This window comes from Oryctolagus cuniculus, chromosome 5, assembly GCF_051225735.1.
Source record: "Oryctolagus cuniculus isolate XC-2025 breed Fujian yellow rabbit chromosome 5, ASM5122573v1, whole genome shotgun sequence".
In the NCBI taxonomy this organism is placed as follows: Eukaryota; Metazoa; Chordata; class Mammalia; order Lagomorpha; family Leporidae; genus Oryctolagus; species Oryctolagus cuniculus.
Window position 1 is genome coordinate 139,264,846 of NC_142871.1, and position 20,155 is coordinate 139,285,000.

Sequence of the window (20,155 nt, forward strand, 5' to 3'; positions counted from 1 at the left end):
CCACCCCTGGTGTAGGCCATCATCATCTTTCCAATCCCCTGGGCTCAAAACTTTTAGTCAGCTAAGGGTCCTCTTTTCCCATCCGACTGTTTGTCATGTCCTAAAGTCCCCTCACAGTTTATGAAATCTCTTCCTTCCTTTAATGCCACTTGGTAGTGCTGGGACTTCAGTGGAAAGCACACAGCTTCAGGGTCTGTGAGTGGAATGCTCGTTCCCCTACTTTTTAGCCATGCGGCCTTAAGCAGGGGCCACACTAAGGGCCTCAGCTTTGTCATCTGGACATGGGGACGGACTCCTTATTCCTGTTGGCAATGCACGGGCAGCAAGGGATGATCCCTTCCCTCACCCCGCGGAAGGGTCATGGCCAATACTCCAATAGCAAAAGATAGGCTAACCAGAGAACAGCATACCCAAGCTTTATTGCATCAAAGTTTTACGTGATACGGGAACCCTCAGAAGTGAAGACCCAGGCCCCAAGGAAAACCGTCCATTTCTAAGCGCTTAGACTTGATGAAGAACAGGCAGCGCGTGGAAACGTGATTGGACAAAAAGGGTGTGAGCTAATGGCAACCGACGGAGGGCCGAAACGAGGCTGGTCTGTCCAGATTCTCCCTGGCCTCTCTTTGCAGCTTTCCTTCCTGTAGGAACGGACAGGATGTGTCTGGAATGAAGCTTTTCTTTTCTTTCTTTCTTCTTCTTCTTCTTTTTTTTTTTTTTTAAATATTTATTTGAAAGACAGAGTTAGAGAGAGAGAGAGAGAGAGAGAGACAGTGAGAGAGATCTTCCATCGTTGGTTCACTGCCCAAAGGACTGCAACGGCCGGGACTGGGCCAGGCTGAAGGCAGGAGCCAGAACTTCTTCCGGGTCTCCCACGGTGAGTGCAGGGGCCTAATTTCTCAGAGCATCTTCTGCTGCTTTCCCAGGTGCATCAGCAGGGAGCTGGTTCAGAAGTGGAGCAGCCAGGACTTGAACTGGCACCCATATGGGATGCTGGTGCTGCAGACCGCGGCTTAACCCTCTGTACCACAGCGCCTGCCCTAGACCAAGCTCTTCTAACCAAGTGCCAGACAAGGTAGGTTAGAGACTTTTTAAAAAAGGTGTTTGGGGGGGGGGGGGGAGGAAGGTTAGACTCTTTGTAGATTCTATGGCTGCCTTTTCTGGTTTCTATGTCCTGATTTGGGAAAAGGAGTTATTTTTATAATTCTCTTCATGGGGAGCAAGACAGGCGATGGGGGAGAGAGAGAGAGAGAGAGAGAGAGAGAGAGAGATTGCTTCTGAGCCCTCTCAATCTCGTTTAGCTCAAAGTACTCAACAAGGCAACACGCCAAGCTTTGGGCTACAGTTTCCTGAGTGCATCAGATTCCTGGTGTTGGGAAAATGGCTATTAACACACAGCAGGGAGTGAGGTGATGACAGGTTTTCCTACTCCTTGCCTGCATGTCCCATAGCACTTCCCTGTGACCTTGGCGTTCTGCCGTTCCTTCTTCAGCACACGCTCCCTCACGCCTGTGCCCTTCGGTGCAGGATGCTCTCGTCCGTTTCTCAGCCTGTTTTCTGGCTTCCTGGCCTCTGCTGAAGCCGTCTCATTTACCTACGAAGCCTTCCTCTCCATCTCCACCCGCCGAAGTCCTGCCCACTCATCAGAGCCCACGCAGGTGCGGTCCCCTCCTCATGGCCTCCCCGGATGCTTGCAGGTCACGTTCACCTCCCTCTCTGCAGCCACTGCACCTGGCCATCGGGTCCACCCTGCAGGCCTGAGTCAGCTGGTTGTGTAGGGGTCTGTGTCCCCGTTAGACTGCACACTCGAAGCAGGGCTTGAAACTACCTCTAGGCCACATCCCGCTCAGCCGACCTGCTCTGACTCTTTGTCTAACTGAGTTCAAACCTACTCCAGCCCCAGCCCCTCAATGACCTCTTCAACCTCACCAACTGTTTATCCAACAGAAGCCCAAAGCTTCCTCCACGGAGACTCAACCCCCTGCTCCCAGCTCAGGAGGGCAGAGACACACACTTGCAGCCCCTGCAGTGTCTCCCAGGAGGCACCGAGCCACCCCGTGGGGATCCCTGGTCCCCTCCCTGCCCCCACTGTGGTGGACAGGATGCCTGCAGCCTGGCACCAGGGGTCAGAGGAAGCCAAGGGCCTCTAGGGCTCAGTATTTTTATCAGCCTAGGAAACAAGAGACACAGAAGCGGAAACTGTGTGGTCAGAGAAAGTGAACAACCTTTTTCTCCGGGGAACCCCCACCGGGGCTGGGGGCCAGACGCCAAGGAGGGACACCAAAGAGAGGTTGCTCCAGGGGTCTGGGAACAAGGGCTCGCTTTGCCTTGGTTTTAAGTAACTCATGGGGGTGGGGGTGGGGAAACGATGTGCTTAAAAACCAGAGAGAAATCTCCTGGGCGCAGGAGCGAATTCAGACGTGAAGCTCATCTGTTGCTTGCCTCTCAGCCCCTCGCTTAGGGATCCTAACCCCAGCACCCGCCGCCGGCTCCCCCCAGCTCCAGGCCTGGGCTCTTTGCATGCCACTTCCGAAATCTCCCGCCTGTGAGAGGAACTAGACGCTGGGTTGCTCACAGCACTGTCTCTTCTCTGAATCACGGCAGCTTCCTCTCACAGGATCTTTCTCACCAGCACCCCCCCCCTTCTGCCCCTGAACATGTGCCTGGGCCCCCCTCCTAGGTTCAGGCTCTGTCTTCAGTCTCATGCCCAGCCCCTGTCCCCAGGTTTCCAGAAGCTTCCTCTCCCGGTCCTGCCACCTTCTACCACCACTCGTGGGATTCTCCAGCGTAGATCAAGGCTCAAGGCTCAAAGCTCAAAGTCAAGTTTCCGATGTTAGCATTCGCGACGCAGACACACACGGCTGCGCACACACCAGTGGGTGCCTGTCCTTCCTTCAGCCCTACCCTTTCTTTTTGCTGACTTCTCAGGTGTGCCCTGTAGCAGATGCCAGCGGGTTTGGTTAAATCATTTCTTATCCTGGTTTCCAGGGCACTGTAGTGGGGCCCTGGCAGAAGCAGTGGGAGGGATGGAGGCCCCCTCCCGCCACCCTGGTTCTTGGAAGAGGAGATGTTTACGTGGAAGGGCTGGCCTGGGGTGCCCAAAGACGGAGCCCAGGTTGGGAGTGGCGGCAGAACCTGTGGAAGAGGTGAAGACTACAGCCCTGGAGCGGAGATGGGCCCGAGGAACTGCGGACCCAGCAGCCTGGCTGTGCATCTCCGGTTGCCCAAGAGCAGATAACCCGGGTTACATAACTCGGCCCTTTCCGCCTCCTCGATCTGCTCCTAATTTTAGCAACCGAAATTCCACTCCCCCACAGGGATCTTCCTCCATCCATTCTGCCTCTCTCTCTTCCTCCCCCAGCATCCTCTTGGTCCTCCAGCCCCAGCCGCCCCCAACTCAGCTCATTCAGTGACTCAGCAAAGGGAAAGCCCTGCGCTGGGGAGAGGGGGCGTTAAAGGGGGAGGAGGATGTGGTTCTGCCTGGGGAGTTGGGGGGGAGGGAAACTGGTTTTGTTCCTTTTTCGCCTCTGTTCACATCTGTTTCTCCAGCTGCGACTGCAGAGTGGACAGGATCCCAGCAGAGGGAGGGAGACTGGAGGGCAAAGAGGGCCTTCCTGGGGCTGACCATGAGGGTGGGCAAGCAGGGGCTTCTCCTCTCCAGCGGAGGGTCCGCCTTGGCGCGCCTGTGCGTGCTGCAGCTGTGCGGGAACTGCGGGTTTCAGCGGGCAGGCAGGAAAGGAGATGTTGAATGAGTGATGCAAACCACAGTGATGGAAAAAGGCTGAGGAGACACCGGGAGTGCGACGTGAACCAGGTCTTATTAGGAAATGGCAGTCAAGGAGCCGCGGTCGAGGGCCACACCCCCACGCGCTCCGACTGGTTTCGCTTCCACCCCGTATCCTCGCGCAGCGTCTGTCTCTGGCGACGCGCCGACCCCATCCCTGGTCCGATCCTTCCTCCGCCCAGCCCTGAGACTGCGGCCCACAGTTTGTTGACCTTTCCTTAGGGTTCACTTGAGGGCCTCCGCGTGGCGATTGAGGGCCTGAGAAAGGGCTGTCACAGCTCCCATCACGCGGCCCAGCTCCCAGGTCTCAATCTGGTTCCGGAATCGCTGTAGGAAGCGGTCGGGGTGCCAGCGGACCTGCTGCACCCGTAAGTACCTCCTGAGAGCCCCCTGCTCCTCCAAGGGGGGCCCTCTGGCCACCAGGGCTGCAGCCATGGCCTCAGGGTCCCCGCCCCCAGGGCAGGGCCAGGGCACATCACTGAAGCGCCACAGGCTGCCCCTCCCTGCCCCTCTAGGGGGCTCTGCCCTGGGCCTGGCCCTGGCCAGCTCTGGCTCTCGGTCCCCCTGGGCCTCCTGGGCCCTCCTGGCTCGGCTCTCACGCAGTTCCTCCTCCTTGGCCCGGGCTCGTTCTCGGAAGAGCCGCTGCTCCTCCTCCTGCTGTCGCCAGCTGTGACTGGAGCCCTCGACCCGCGGGGGTCGCCGGGATCTCCCTGCCTCCTGCTGCTGCTGGCGCTTCTGGGCGTGCTCCCGGGCCAGGCGATCTGACCAGGCTGAGAAGGACTCGGGTTCCTGGGTCTCACGGGCAGCATCATCTGTCAGGGGTGGGGGTTGGAGAGGGGCTGTGAGAGGGGCCGGGGCCCAGAGGCAGGCGCGCGCAGAGGAGGGGGCGCAAGGCAGTGGCCTCCTCACCTTCAAACCTCCCGATGACCTCCTGCCACTCGTCTTCCAGCTCGCCCTGCAGCTTCTGCCTCCATTCCCGCTCCTTGGAAGCCTCATCTTCTTCCTCCTCTTCCGTGGAATCCCAGGGGGGTCCCCAGCCCAGGATCTGCCCAGGGGTCTCTCCATCCTTATTCTTTATTCCCATGGCGGAGGGACAGCGGCTCAGCAGTGGCAGGAAGAAGTCTGTGTAGGCTGTGTGTGGGACAGCAACAAGCAGGAGTCAGCCGGGACTCAAGGCCCTGGCAGGGGCGCCATTCTGAATCCCACCCCCTGCCTGTCACCCATTTTCTTGGTCTTAGCCTTAGCAAGATGGGAAGGGGGGCCCACACAGATGCCTCCTGGGAACCAGGAAGTAACCACCCCTGACAACTGTGTCCTCATGTTTTACCACATGCATGGCAGGTGTGGTAGTTGAAGACACTCTGCCCTGTGTCCCCACCAACTGTTGCAGTGTTCTGGAAGTTCCACCAATGCAAATGGCATTTTCCAGTTCTGCCTCAAGGCATCTAGGGCGGCATCAGAATCCACTGCTTATTCTATTGTTGGCTTGAAAATACTGTCACTGCACAGCCCTCGTGTCTCTCACCCAAATCTACACAGCAGACTGGTAAAATACAACACGCCAGTCTGCACCACTACACACACATACATACACGGAGATTCGTCTGCTTTATATCCCTTTTCCATAAACTCAATAAAATAAATGCTTTCAAGGGCATCCCTCTCAGCCAGCCTTAGTAGGGCATGTTGGAGGGGTGGGCCAGTAGCTAGCCAACAGCCCAAGCTCTTCCAAAGGCCTGCTGCCCTGGGGCAGGGGGAGGGGTGGGGACAGAGGGTCTCATTCAGGAGCTGGGAGGAAACAGCCAGGGGCTGACAGTCCTGAGCTCCAGGGTTAGCCATGCCACTGGAGGCCCACCTGCTGTGGCCACCAACCACCCCCCTCACTCAGGGCACAAGGAAGGGGCGGGAGCAGCCTCCCTTCCTGTGGACCTACTTTCTCTCCCTGGGGAGGAGGAAATGGGCCAGCAGTCTTTCAGCCTTTATTGGGTGGTGCTCGAAAGCACTGCTGACCTCGGTGAAGGATGGCACAGGTTGACCTGTCCCTGCCAGCAAGGCAGGAAGCCAGGGCGACCAAGGCCGCTCCCCGCACCTAACCCGCGTCAGTGCCAGGAGCAGGCGCATGGGCTGGGACCTGCCCCAAGTCCTCCCCAAACCAGCAAATACCTGGTCCTGTCTTTCAAGTGCTCGTTCCCCCATGGGGCTCACGGCAGCTGTGAGGGAGGGGTGTGCTCAGGCTTGTAGGGCAGATTTCAAATTCCTAGGTTTTTAAAAGAGGAAGGCCTCCAGCTATGGAAGTGACCAGTAAGATAAGGTACAGAGTAAATACTAAACGGCCTGCACAAAAGATATGCTGTGGAAACAAGCGGACTATAAAACTGTATACAGGATCTAAGCAACTGTCATTAAAAAAGGGGGGGGGGGACACCAAATCCTATGCTTGAAAAAACATGAACTAGAAAGAAATCAGTAAAAACTCTAGTTTCTGAGTGGTAGGATTAGAGGCTCTCCTTCCAACTTTATCTGCTATTTTAATTTGAAGGGGATGTAATTGAAACTTTCTTCTCTTTATGAAGAAAGAATAATGAATTTGTCCACTAACAGTAGATTGCTGTGGTCTCTACCAGTCCGGTCTTGGTGTACATAAACACGCATGGCACTGTTCAGAGACCTATGACCATACTGCATGTACTGTTCAGCAACCTGCTTTTTAAAAAAAATACATTCATTTACTTATTTGGGACTGAGAGAGACAGACAGACAGACGCACACACATACACACAGTTCCTATCCACAGGTTCACTTCCCAAACAGCCGCATGGCTGGGACTGGGCCAGGACAGAGCTGGGAGCCAAGAGCCCAGCTGGCCGGGATGTAAGCACCTGAGCTGTCTGTGCTGCCTCCCAGGGCACAGAGGAAGGTGCGCATTAGTGCACAGCTGGAGTCGGGCTGCAGCTGTGACTCGAACCCAGGCCCTCTGCTGTGGGATGCGGTGTTTCACTGGCATCAGAACCACTAGGCGAAACACCGTGTCTGTCTTTTTTCCACAGGAATATATACAGTCTATCTCACTTTTTTTTTTTTTTTTTTTGATGACTGCGTGGTTAAGTGTTCCACTGTGTGTGCAAAACAAACAGATCTCCTCGCCAATTGACAGCCCGTGTTTCCAAAACTGTTCGGCGTCCTACGTGCATCTTTGAGGACTTGTCCAACATTTGTGCAGAGCACATTTTCAGAAGTGGAACTTTTGAGTCAAAGAAAATGTACACTTTTGCAAACTGCGTTCAGTAAGATTCTGCCAAGAATGTATAAGCATGCCTGTGGCTTCCTTTACTGAGACTAAATATAATCAACCCTTTAATCTTGCCAATCGGATAGATTAAAAATGATTTTACTAATGAAGCTTTCTTCATTTTCATATATATATATATATATTTGCTATTTGTATTTCTTCTGTGAATGACTCAAATTCTTTTCCCATGGAAATTATTTATATCAATGAGACTTCTTCATATTGTGTGTTTTATATGTATCTATATAAATATTTTCTGCCTGATATATATATATATTTTTCCTTTCTTATGTATCTTTTAAAGTTGTTAGGGGAACAGACATTGTTTGGGAGGCCCGATGATAATGTTTGCAAGCATCTGGGGAGTGATACAGTGGATGGAAGAGCTCTCTCTGTCTCTTTGGCCTTTCAAATACAATGAAAATAAATAAAAATATTTTAAAAAATTTTTATGTAGCTAAATATCTCAATATTTTCTTTTTAGATTTTTTATTCCATTTCATTTTATTCTTAGGTTATCTTCATTCTAAGATTATAAAATATTCCCTTGTTTTATTTAAAAACTAAAAAATTTATTTATTTTGGAGCCAGCGAGACGGAAAGATCTCACCTACTAGTTCACTCCCAGATGCCCACGGGGGTCAGGGCTGGGCCGGGATGAGGCTGTTAGCCGGAAGCTCAGGCTGGGCCTCCCACATGGGTGACGGGAACCCAACTACTTGAGCCACCGCCTGCTGCCTCCCAGCCTGTGCATTAGCAGGAAGCTGGAATCAGGAGTGGAGCGGGGACTCAAACCCAAGCACTCCAGCATGTGCTCATTGGGGTCTTAACTGCTAGGCCAAATACCACTCCTATTTTTATTTTTAAAAATTAAAAAAACTGGGGCTGGTGCTGTGGTGCAGTGGGTTAATGCCCTGGCCTGGGGCACCAGCATCCCATATGGGTGCCGGCTGCCCCACTTCTGATCCAGCTCTCTGCTATGGCCTGGGAAAGAGGTAGAGGATGGCCCAAGCCCTTGGGCCCCTGCACCCATGTGGGAGACCTGGAGGAAGCTCCTGGCTTCGCCCCGGCCGTTGTGGCCAACTGGAGAGTGAACCGTCAGATGGAAGACTTCTCTCTCTCTCTGTGTGTGTGTAACTCTGACTTTCAACTAAATAAATCTTAAAAAAAAAAAAAAAAAGAAAAAAAGAAAAATTAAAAAAAAACCTCAGGGGCAGGCAGCAGGTAAGCTGCACCTGGGATGCCTGAATCCCCTGCTGGAGTGTTCTCCTGAGTCCTGGCTACTCTGCCTTCGGTCTGGCTTCCTGCTGACATGCAACCCAGAAATCAGCAGCCAATGGCACAGCACTTGGGTCCCTGCCACCCACATGGGAGACCCAGAATGAGTTCCAGGCGCCTGGCTTCCACCTGGCTCAGCCTTGGAGAGTGAACTAGTGGATGGAAGATCTCTGTCCATTTCTCTTTCAAATAAAATGAAAATACTTTTGAGATTTCAAAAATTCAAAAAAAGTACCAAGTATTGAATAATAAACACCTCTGTTCCTATCACAGGGTATATTGATATGCTGACATTTGTAAAACATTTTATGTTTTTAGGTAGTCAAACATTTATTCATTTGAGAGAGAGAGAGACAGAAACTCCTCCATCTGCTGGTTTACTCCCCAGACACCTGCAGTGGTCAGGGCTGAAGCCCAGAGCTCAGCACTCAGCCTGGGTCTCCACGTGTGTGGCAGGGACCCAATTCCTTGAGTCACCTTTGCTCCCTCCCAGGGTCTGTACCAGCAGGAAGGTGGGGTCGGGGCCAGAGGCAGGCATGGAAGCCAGGCACTTCAATCTGGGACATGAACATCTTACCTGGAGGCCCAGTGCTCACCCCACATTCTATTTTAAAGGAATTAAACCCTAAGAGATAAAACTGTCCAAACCACCTTCCAAGCTTTATTCACCCCTCCCCCCCAGGGCAACCCTGCTTATGAATTTGGTGCGTAGCTTCCTGTCACATTTAGATGCTGAATCTGCTAGAATTTACTTTTGAGTTGGGTAGGACTCTTTTCCCCTAGGTGAGCCAAAATTAAAAAAAAATTTTTTAATTTATTTGAGAGCTGGAAGAGAGGGAAGGTGGGAGAGAGAATGAGAACAAGAGCTCCTATATGCTGGTTCACTCCCCCAATGGCCACAACAGCCAGGTCTGGGCCAGGAGGAAGTCAGTTCAGGTCTCCATAGGAACGCAGTTACTTCAGCCCTCACTGCTGCCTCCCAGCGTCTACACTGGCAGGAATCGGGGTGGGAGGCAGAGTGAAATTCTGATGCAGGCATTTTAACCGGTGTCTTGACTGCTAGGCTGCATGCTCACCCCCCATGTTGTTTACGACCTACTTCTTAGCCCTCCAGTATGTGAAATGCCATCTTGGCACAGCTGGCACTGTGGCTTAGGGGGTAAAGCCACTACCTGCAGAACCAGCATCCACATATGGGCGCCGGTTCGAGTCCCAGCTGCTCCACTTTCAATCCAGCCCTCTGCTATGGCTTGGGAAAGCAGTGGAAAATGGCCCAGTCTTTGGGCCTCTGGACTTGTGGGAGACCTGGAAGAAGCCCAGGCTTCGGATTGGCCCAGCTCCAATGGAAAAATGGAATTAAAAGATAGGCTTATTTTGGGGTAAATTTTTTTTAAATCTATGCAGTTTTTTCATATAGTGTTTTCTATGAACTTTTGAAGGCCCTCCCCATATGCTGTGCTTTAAAAAATTATTTGTTTTTATTTATTTATTTGACAGGCAGAGGGGAGGGGAGGGAGGGAGGGGGAGGGAGAGAGAGAGACAGAGAGGTATCTACCATTTGCTGCTGGTTTATGGCCCAGATGCCCACCACAGCCAAGGCTGGGCCAGAGTAAAACCAGTAGGCCAGCACATAGTCCAGGTCTCCCATGTGGGTGGCAGGGACCCAAGTACTTGAGCCTCACCTGCTGCCTCCCAGAGTGTGCATTAGCAGGAAGCTGGACGCAGCAGTGGCGCTGGGACTTGAACCCAGGCCCTCCATATGGGATGTGGGTGCCCCAAGCAGCACTCAATTGCCCCACCCCCTGCTGTACTTTCAATGGGAAAAAATAAATATGAAACAAACTCTGTGGAGGAAAACTTCATTCTGTCTCAGGGATGGCAGCATTGCTCTCCCCTAAGCCACAATAAGCCATGGTTTTTACCTTTAAGGGACAGGCGAACTAACTGGCAAAAAGAACAGTTTCTGAAAATGCCAACCTCCAAGGCTTATGAGTGAACGCGGAGGCTCTCGGGAAGAAAAGGTCACAGCGGCTGAGGTGGTCCGAGAGGCCTTCCTGGAGGAGGTGGGGCTGGTGCTGGGCTGGGCGGCAACACTGAGCGAAGTGGAGATGAGGTGACAGGCAAGCAAGCAGCAGGCTTGCGGCAGGCGAGTCTCGGTGGCTGGAGTCGCAGGTCTGTGGGTGTGCAGTGGGAGGTGAGGCTGGAAAGCAGAGTGGAAGGTCTGGATGGCTCAGCCACTGTGGAAACGGGGTCATCGCTCACTTGCTTTGCAGACTCAAGTGCGTAATGGGCGCTCAACGTCTGGTCCCGTGTGGGCACGGAGCAGAAATGCAATGAATGCTACGCTCACAGAGAGGACCAGCCTGGCCTGGCTTTAGTCTCCTGGCAGACGGTAGAACACCACGCTACTTCTGAGTGTTCACGGATCTTGCTCTGTGCAGAGAATGGTGACTGTCTGACTAAGGTGTGTTTATGTGGGGTCTCTACCAGCAAAGACCACTTCCCCATGAAGCCATGGGTTCTAGAAAGAAGTCACCAAAAGCCCCATGGGGGCTGTTCCCTGGCATCTTACTGGCTGTGGTAACCCAGCCCAGCCACTCCCGCAGGACCGGCACATGCCTCGCACTCTACAAGGGAACTCAGAGGGAAACTCCCAGGGTGGATTCTGGCTCATTTGATCTGCTCCATGGAGACAGCTTCATTGTACCAAGCCAGGGTGGTCTCAAAAGTGGCTGGAAATGGAATGAGCTGGGCTTTCAGCCTCGGAGTTAAAGGCCACCCGGAGGCAGGGCTGGCAGAGGACCAGGAGGGTGTAAGGCCCGCGAGGACGCCAGGGTTTGAGAGGGGGAGCAGGGGGCAAGGACCTCAATCAGCTCCGAGATTTCAGACAAGTTTCTGAAGCTACTGGGGCCGACCTTCCTTGTCTGTAAACAGGATATAATAGCAATCTCACATGCTTCTTGGAATTTAAACAATGATGGGGTGAGCAATGTGGCCCAGTGGGTTAAGCTACCACCTGTGATGCTGGCTAGCATCCCATATGAGCACTGGTTTGAGTTCTGGCTACTCCACTTCTGGTCCAGCTCCATGCTAATGCACCTGGGAAAGTATCAGAAGATGGCCCAAGTATTGGGGCCCCGGCACCCACAAAAGAGACCCGGATGGAGTTCTGGGCTCCTGACTTTGGCCTGGCCTAGCGCTGGCTGTTGGAACCATTAGGGGAATGAACCAGCAGATGGAAGATTTCTCTTTTTCTCTGTCTCCCTCTCTGTTACTCTGCCTTTCAAATAAATAAGAAAATAATTTTTTAAAAAAGAAAGTCTTAAAAAACAAAGTTCAGTTCCCAGAGTGTCTCTGCGTTTCAGAACAGCGAGTCTGGGACCTGCTGATGGCAACAGAAACAATCACCAGAATCCACAAGTGCTTACCATGGGCCGGGCGCTCCAGTTACAGCCGTCCACAGATTCCTGTAGGCGGCTGGTTCCAGGATACCAGCTGGACACCAAAACCTACATATGCTCAAGTCTCTTCTATAAAATGCCATAGTGTTTACATTTAACCTATGCATGTACTTTAAATCACCTTTAGATTATTTAGGACAGGAGTGAGTGTTTGACATAGTGGTTAAGAAGCCATTCTGGGACACCCACATCTCATATTGGGGTGCCTTGGTTGGAGTCTCAGCTCCACTTCTGATTCCAGCTTCCTTCTAACACGCACCCTGGGGAGCAGCAGGTGATGGTTTGAGTACCTGGGTCCCTGTCACCCATGTGGGAGATCTGGACAGAGTTCCAACTCCTGGCTTTAACCTGTCCTAGCTCTGGCTGTTACAGGGATTTGGGAAGTGAAGCAGTGGGTGGAAGATCTCTCTCTGCTGGTCTCTGTTTCTCTTCCTTTCAAATAAATAAAACATAAAACAAAAACAAACAAAAAACTAGGGGGATGGCATTGTGGTTTAGCAGGTTAAACCTCCACCTGTGACTCTGGCATCCCATATAGGTGCAGGTTTGAGAACTGGCTACTCCACTTCTGGTCCAGCTCCCTGCTAATGACCCAGGAAAGCAACAGAAGATGGCCCAAGTGCTTGGGCTCCTGCACCCACGTGGGAGACCTGAAAGAAGCTCTTGGCTTCGGCCTGGCCTAGTCCCAGTCATTGTAGCCATTTGGGGAGTGAACCAGCAGATGGAAGATCTCTCTCTCTCTCTCTCGCTCCTTCTTTGTAACTCTGCCTTTCAAAAAAAAAAAAAAAAAAAAAAAGTTGAGCGAGAAAAAAATGCAATATAAATAGAAATAAATAGTTGTTAAACTGTATTGTTTAGGGGATAGTGAAAAGGAAAAAGTCTGTCAGATGCATTTTGATTTTTTGACTATGTTAGCTTCACAGCTTGTTGAATTCATGAATATAGAACCCACAGGTATGAAGTGGAGAGCGGACTATACTGTGTCATACACTCTCAATACGTATATGATTCTTAAACCACGTATGTCCCAGCACGGGCACTCTGAACTCTGTGAACAGCCAATCACTGCAGTTCTATGAAGTGTAACTCAGGCCAATGTAGCTGTCAAGAGCGTGGACACTCCAGCCTGGGTTGTGATCCCTGGTGAGTGCCTGGCTGTGTAACTCTGGCAAAATGACCTCACTTCCCTGCGCCCAGTTTCAGAATCTGGAAGTGAGGGCTAATGGCAGCATCTACCGTACAGTCCTGTGTGAGGACAAAAAAAAAAAATTGCTTTGTGAGGCACCTGGCATTTCGCTCATTTTGCAGGTAGACAGATTAAGCTTCGGGAAGTTTCAGAACACAACACACAGCCAATAGGAGCGAGGGTTTCTGGGGTGGGGGTGGGGTTGTGGCATGGTGGGTTAAGCCAAACCTCCAGATGTCAACATCCCGATTCCAGCCCTGGCTACTCTGCTAATGACCCAGCTCCCTTGCTAATGTGCCTGGAAAGCAGCGGATAATGGCTTAAGAACTTCATCCCTGCCACCCAGGTGGGAGATCAGGGGGGAGTTCCTGCCTCCTGGCTTCAACCTGGTCCAGCCCTAGCCATTGTGGCTGAACATGGAAGATCTCTCTCTCTCTCTCTCTCTGTCACCTTGTCTTTCAAAAAAATAAATAACTCATTTTAAAAAAAACAAGAGCTGGGATTTTCCAGGCAATCTAATTTCCAAGTCTACCTTCTTTGCTACTTTTTGTGCTACAGGCAAACAAGTCCAAAAAATCCCCCAAAGTAGCTCCTAATCTAGGAAGCTGTGACATTTAAAGACCAGCCGTTTGGGGGGACGGTTGGGCTCTCACACAGCACAGCGCAGAAATGTCAAGGCACACACGACAGCCACGCGCCAGCTCTGGTCAGCTGCGCCCCTCCGGCTCTCACTTCTCAGCTCTGGGTGGGCTTTCAAGGGGCAGGCCTGGTGGGCTGCCCGCGAGCTGGCTTCCCCTGGGCAGACTCACCATCGGGGCCCTGGCGGGCAGCGGCGTGCAGGGCCGTGTCCCCGTGGCGGTCCTGGTGCGCAGGGTCGGCCCCGAGCCGCAGCAGCAGGCACAGGGCAGGGGCGTCGTGGCGGGCGCAGGCCCGGTGCAGGGGTGGCGGCTGCCCGGCGTCTACATCGAGGCCCGGGTGTCGCTGCAGCAGGGCCTGAGCCCGGACCAGCCGGCCGGCGGACAAGTACCGACGGAAGCGACGCTCTCGGCGCTGGCGGCGCGAAGCGGAGGCCATGGCACTCTTGGGCTGAGGAAGAAGGAGAAAAGGCGGCGATCAGGACCCCAGGCGCGCCCGTCCCCCCTCACCTCTGATGCCCGCTCCTGCCTCCCTCGATGTCCCCCTTTCTCCTCAGATCTCCAGCAAACCACCCGACCCGAGGCCTGCCCTGGCCCTCATCCCTCCCCAGATGACAGTCAGGCTTGGAACAAAAAAATTTGGAATGGGACTGGAGGCACAGACTTAATTTTTTTCACATAAATTTTGAGAAAAGGATGTCTCGCTGCTTCAAGGCTCATGAGCCCAGGTAAAATTTTTCATAAAGCATAAAAAAAAAAATAGGGCCGGATGGGGGCAATTTTGAGCAGAAATTTGAATTTTAAAAAGTCACAATTTTAAAGACTGATTTAGAAAGCGAATATAGTGTACCCGGCAGACAGATGTAGAGGCTTCTCCCTCTGGGACCTGGGGGGAGGGGTTACTCATCAGACCTGTCCCCCGCCCCCCAAGTACCCCCAGAGCGGTAGGCCCAAGGCCTGAGTTTAAGACGCTCGGAGAAGGGAGGCGGGAAGGGCGGAGACACGCCAGGCTGCGGGAAATGACGTAAAGACTGACGTAGGCGGAGGGCGGAAATGAACGCTGAGGAGCCCTACCGGATGGCGTTCTGCCCTGACCGGGAGTTTCTCAGTCCGGCCTCCGGGGGGAAACTAGGGAACTTAAGTAACTGTTCCGCTTGAAACCAAAAGACTTGAATGAGAGGCTAAGAAAAAGAGGCGAGGCGAGAGCCGGGAGAGATGAGGGCTATTTGGAGGTTTATCCCCGCGTTTCTCAACCAGGAGGAGAGAGGGCGGCGGTTCAGTGATAGAGGGAAAAATGAGAAGAGAGAAAACAAGGCAGGCAATGACAGGATAAAACCCACAGTGAAAACGGAAAACATAAAACCACAGTGAGGCCAAGAACAGGGACAAATCCAAACAGAGAAAAAGACATCAGGAGACAACCGTAGGACGGTGCAGATGAAATGGATGCGGGCGTTTGGATTTGGAAATCGTGGGGCAAGGCTGAGAGGGAAAAGCTGGGGGAATTAGAAGGCCAGCATACTCTCTTTCCGAAGATGACATCCCTACCTTTTCATCCCATTCTCAACTCCTTTAAGTGTCCTCCTCAGAGACCACCTCAAGCTCTCCTCCCACCCCGAAAGCCCTCGGGTCCCCGCGCCTGTGCGCATCCCTAAACCTGAGCGACCGCAAGGCCCTGCACCTGCTACGGCGGGCGCGCGGCTTGGCGCTTGGTCTCTGCTGCCCCCAAGCGGCCTTTCTGGGTACTGCCCGAGTGAGAGGTGGAGAGGACCTGTCATCAGCCCGAGGATCAGACTGGGGGGAGACACCCGGTGCGGCAGGCTGGGCGAAAAGGGGGAGCACTAAGACCCAGGGGTAGCTGAGGACTGCAGCAACGAGCTGGAGGAGGCGAAACCGGCGCTGGGGGTGGGAGCCATCTGGTACCTCGGTAGCCTACAGAACAGCACCAGCACTCTGGACAGAAATGGCCAGCCAGTCCCAGGGTATCCAACAGCTCCTGCAAGCTGAGAAACGGGCCGCGGAGAAGGTGGCGGATGCCAGAAAGAGTGAGCCTACTCCCCCTTCCCTTAGGGGTCTGGGGAGAAAGTGGAGGAGGGGAGCAGCAAACGTTGGGGTCCTTGGGAAAACCCAAGCCTGGTGGGCGGCGAGCTGGGAGCTGGAGGCTGGGTCGGAGAGAGAAGGCAGAACTTTCTGGAAGGGACTGGCTCCTACCATCACTTTTTTTTGGGGGGGGGGGGTTCACCCTGGTCCCCCTGCACCCTTTTCTGCTTTCAGGGAAGGCCCGGCGGCTGAAGCAGGCCAAGGAGGAGGCGCAGATGGAGGTGGAGCAGTACCGCCGGGAGCGGGAGCAGGAATTCCAGAGCAAGCAGCAGGCTGTGAGTTGCGGGGGAGCTGGGATGGGGACCTGCGCCCCCACGGCGAGTGCATCTAATGAGGGGTGTGCGGGTGACTCACCCAGGACATCAGGTGGCAGAGGGTGCAGGGGACCACGACGCTGGTCAAGCTCTGTGACGCCTAGGAGGGCCTGGGAGCCCTGACGCTTGTGCCGCGCGGTGGATTATCGAGGTCCCTGTGGAGTAGGATGGCGTCTGGGGTGGGGGGTGGTGTTTTAGGATGAAGCGCCTGTCGGGGCTTAGAGAAGACGGGATTTGCTGGGCGGGGGTTGGTTTAGAAGACGGGATTTGCTGGGTGGGGGTGGTTTTCTGTTCTCGGCCTTGCTCCAGGCTATTTCCCTCCACGCGCCTGGATCCTTCTTTCTTTCCGCTTTCTCCTTTCTCTCTTCTACCCCTTTCCCCAACCCCCTCCTCCCCAGGCCATGGGCTCCCAGGGGAACCTGTCGGCTGAGGTGGAACAGGCTACGAGGCGCCAGGTGCAAGGCATGCAAAGCTCCCAGCAGAGAAACCGTGAGCGTGTCCTGGCCCAGCTGCTTGGCATGGTCTGTGATGTCAGGCCCCAGGTCCACCCCAACTATCGGATCGCTGCCTAGAACCCACCGTCCGGCCTGGCTCCTTCCGCCAGTTCCCTCCCTCAAAGGGATCCCTCAAATCAGCATCACCTCCCACCTCTGTTCCCTGGAGATTCTAGGAGGCAGGACCTAGTAATTGTCCTGTGAAACCTGCACTTCCTGCTCTGGCCTGCATCTCCCTGATGCTCTTTAACCCTCACTGGGACATTGTCAGCTTCCACGTCACACTGACCCGAGCCCTGTCGTCAAATCCGTTTCATGGAGAAGTAGAGATGTGCAAAACACACTGACTGCATAGCCTGCAGATCTGGGCCCCTCGCCCGACCCTGCCACCTGCTGGCTGTGCCGCTGGGATCAGCTCCTTAACCTGGTAGCTCGTGTCCCTCTGTGGAACTGGAGTAAGAGCAAGGCCTGCCGTGTGCGGCTGTTGCAGTGTTGAGTCCTTTTGAGAGCCTGCTGCCTGACCTGTAAGAGCCGCGATTCTATAAAGGGCAACCCCGTGACAGTCTCCCCAACCCTTGCTCATCTGCTAGAACCTAAACTCAGCTGTTCCCTCGCGTCTGCCCGTCTGTCCGTGCCTGATTCTGCACATGCTGTTACGCTCGCTGGTGATTCTCTGCAGACTGGGTTTTCACCAGCTCTTTTCCCAAAGAACCTTAGGCCCTGTGGGCAGAAGGAATGATGACCTCATTCAGCCCCTCTGTCGCGGCTCCAGGGGGGGGTCTGTATCTCATCAGCTGCTCACTGCTTCTGGGATCTAAAGCAACGATGCACCCCCCCCCCCCCCAATGCATGGCCTCCTCCTCACGCCCTCATCTTTGTAACAGTTAACAATTAAGTCAATAAAATAAGTATGGTTGAACAACTGATGAGTCAAAGCAGCCTCCTTCCTCAATGCAGTCATCCCTTGTTCCCCACTCATGTACCCCAAATACTCCAACAGGCTGTCCTTTGAAACTTGAAGGAACAAAAGCAAGTAGCACTTTATTATTTCTCTAAAGTGCGAAACGTGTGGAAGCTAAAGACTATAAAATGGTAACTGCAAGAGAGAAGCTGGCATGAAGGAACAAGCACTTTTTTTTTTTTAATTTTTTTGAAAGGCTAAGAGAGAGAGAGAGAGAGATTTTCTGTGGACTGTTTCATTCCCTAAATGGCCACAACAGCCAGGGGCTGGACTGGGCTGAAGCCAGGAGCCAAGAATGCCATCTGGGTCTCCCACACGGGTAGCAGGGACCCCAGAACTGGAGCCATCAGCAGCTCTTCCCAGGCTCATTAGCAGGGCGCTGGATTGGAAGTGAGGAGCTGTGTTGTGACACAGCGGGTTAAGCTGCTGCCTGCAACGCCCTCACCCGTATCAGTCCCCAGTGCTCCTCTTCCAATCCGGCGCCCTGCTAATGCGCCTGGCAAAGCAGTGGAAGATGGCCCGAGTATCTGGATCCCTGCACCCACGTGGGAGACCCAGAAGAAGCTCCTGGCTTCAGCCTGGCCCAGCCTGAGCAATTGCAGCCATTTGGAGAGTGAACCAGTGGATGCATGATATCTCTCTCTCTCTGTCTGACTCTCCTTTCTCTGTCCCTCTGATTTCCAAATAAATTTAAAAAAAGTAAAAAAAAAAAAAGAATAAATCAATTAAACTGTATTTAGGGTAGGGAAAACCGTCCTATGACACATCTTTGGATCGGTCGTTTCTCTTCACCACAGAAGACAAACTTGCTTCACCGAAAACGTGACCCAATGAGATAATCCTTAGTGTTATTTACCAGATTTACTTTTAAAAATTTATTTATTTTCTTTTGAAAGGCAAAGAGACAGAGACAGGCAGACAGAGATTTTCCACCCACTGGTTCACTTCCCAAATGCTTGCAACAGCGAGGGCTGGACCTTGCCAAAGTCAGGAGTTCAAGCTGATCATATCCTACGTGTGTGGGTGGAGGGACCCGGCCGCTGGAGCCATCATCAGCCGCCTTCCGAGGGATGCACCAGCAGGAAGCTGGACTTTGGAGCCGAGCCAGATGTCAGTCTGGGCACTCAGACATGGTAGGCGGGCTCCAGTCACCTGTGCCAAAGGCCTGGCTCCTATTTACCAGGCAGGGAGGCAGAATAGAGAATTAGAGGTGTTTACTTCCTGTCACTTTACTTCTGTTTTGCTTGTCTGCAATGGTAATTGACTAATGGTATCTACTCCCTATTGTTAAGTGTGCTAACAGGGAGATGCCAAAATTCTTGGCTATCACTTTTTTTTTTTTTTTTAAGCAGCAGGACATTGGCATCTGCAGACTCTCACAGAGGGGGATGACACACGTTTCCTTCTGGAACAAAAGTCCAGGATGAGCAACAGGGCTGTTAGGGTGGGGCTAAGAACATTCTGCTTGAATTTTTTTTTTTTTTTTGACAGGTAGAGTGGACACTGAGAGAGAGAGACAGAGAGAAAGGTCTTCCTTTTGCTGCTGGTTCACCCTCCAATGGCCGCCGCAGCTGGTGCGCTGCGGCCGGCGCACCGCGCTGATCCGATGGCAGGAGCCAGGTACTTATCCTGGTCTCCCATGGGGTGCAGGGCCCAAACACTTGGGCCATCCTCCACTGCACTCCCTGGCCACAGCAGAGAGCTGGCCTGGAAGAGGGGCAACCAGGACAGAATCCGGCGCCCCGACGCAAGGCGACGCAAGACGGAGGATTAGCCTAGCGAGCCACGGTGCCGGCTTTGAATTTTTTTTTAAGATTTCTATTTATTCCACACAGCAGACTCATAGAATGACAATTGCTTTAAATAGCACTCTTAACTTCAGAAGCAGCCCTTAAGGCATTCTGGCCTGGCTGAAAAGCCCAGGAGAGCATTTTAGGCATGGACAGCCAAGACACTGTGGCAAAAAATGTCCTACATGAAGGACCTCATGGGTGAGACCCCAGTGGAAAGCAGGGACCATCAATGAAAGAGATATATTTTCTCTGAAGGGAGAACTTCCACTTTGCTTATGGTCCTGTGTAAATACTGATGGGGTCTGTGGATCTGAAAGGCTTCCATAGCCTAGGCAGCTCTTGTCAAGAGCCTCGGGTGATCACTGACGTCATACAGAAGAGTGTTAACCGTTAAATTAACAAGAGTCACCGTGTACTGTTCCCATGCAGGACCTCTGTCCTTAAAGAGTTGCATTATAATTATCTCTAAGTGCTCAAAAAAGATGTATCATTCTTGGGTGCTTCTTTAAAGTTAATCAAGTTTCTAAAACAAAAGTGAAATTGACTTCAAGATGTAGTGACTTTGAACAGCCCTTATCTGGACTGCTGAGGAATAGTTTTTTTTTCATGCAAATTGTTGAACTCTTTACTTAGAGTTGGTCTTCTGTGTACAGTTAGTTGAAAATGGATCTTAGTGGAGAATGGGACAGGGAGGAGAAGGAGGGGTGGGAGGGCGAGTATGGTGGGGAGAATAATATTCCTAAGGTTGTACTTCTGAAATGCATGAAGTTTGTATTCCTTAAATAAAAGCTTTCTTTGGAGGGAGGGAAATAAATAAATAAAATTTGTATTTATTTACTCGAGAGGTAGAAAGAGAGAAAGAG

At 52.7% G+C, this 20,155-nt stretch overlaps 2 protein-coding genes across 6 annotated transcripts; one reads left to right on the plus strand and one right to left on the minus strand.

Moving 5' to 3' along the window:
- Positions 1-399: 399 nt before the first annotated feature.
- NFKBIL1 (NFKB inhibitor like 1) lies at positions 400-16,400 on the minus strand. 5 transcript variants are annotated; one of them, XM_070074253.2, is made up of 5 exons: positions 14,481-14,577; positions 13,805-14,081; positions 10,326-10,548; positions 4,691-4,912; positions 400-4,593 (listed from the first exon to the last, which is right to left on the minus strand). In XM_070074253.2, exons 2-5 carry the CDS (start codon positions 13,805-13,807, stop codon positions 4,007-4,009), a joined length of 1,035 nt encoding a protein of 344 aa, XP_069930354.2. In that variant the 5' UTR covers positions 13,808-14,081; positions 14,481-14,577; the 3' UTR covers positions 400-4,006. The 5 variants fall into 5 exon arrangements, with proteins under 5 accessions (XP_069930354.2, XP_069930352.2, XP_069930353.2 ...); XM_070074251.2 differs by lacking the exons at positions 10,326-10,548; positions 14,481-14,577 and adding an exon at positions 16,085-16,400; XM_070074252.2 differs by lacking the exons at positions 10,326-10,548; positions 14,481-14,577 and adding an exon at positions 15,179-15,314.
- On the plus strand, positions 15,367-17,460 carry ATP6V1G2 (ATPase H+ transporting V1 subunit G2). Its single transcript, XM_002714267.6, has 3 exons — positions 15,367-15,675; positions 15,905-16,005; positions 16,443-17,460. Exons 1-3 carry the CDS (start codon positions 15,594-15,596, stop codon positions 16,614-16,616), a joined length of 357 nt encoding a protein of 118 aa, XP_002714313.1. The 5' UTR covers positions 15,367-15,593; the 3' UTR covers positions 16,617-17,460.
- Positions 17,461-20,155: the final 2,695 nt, after the last annotated feature.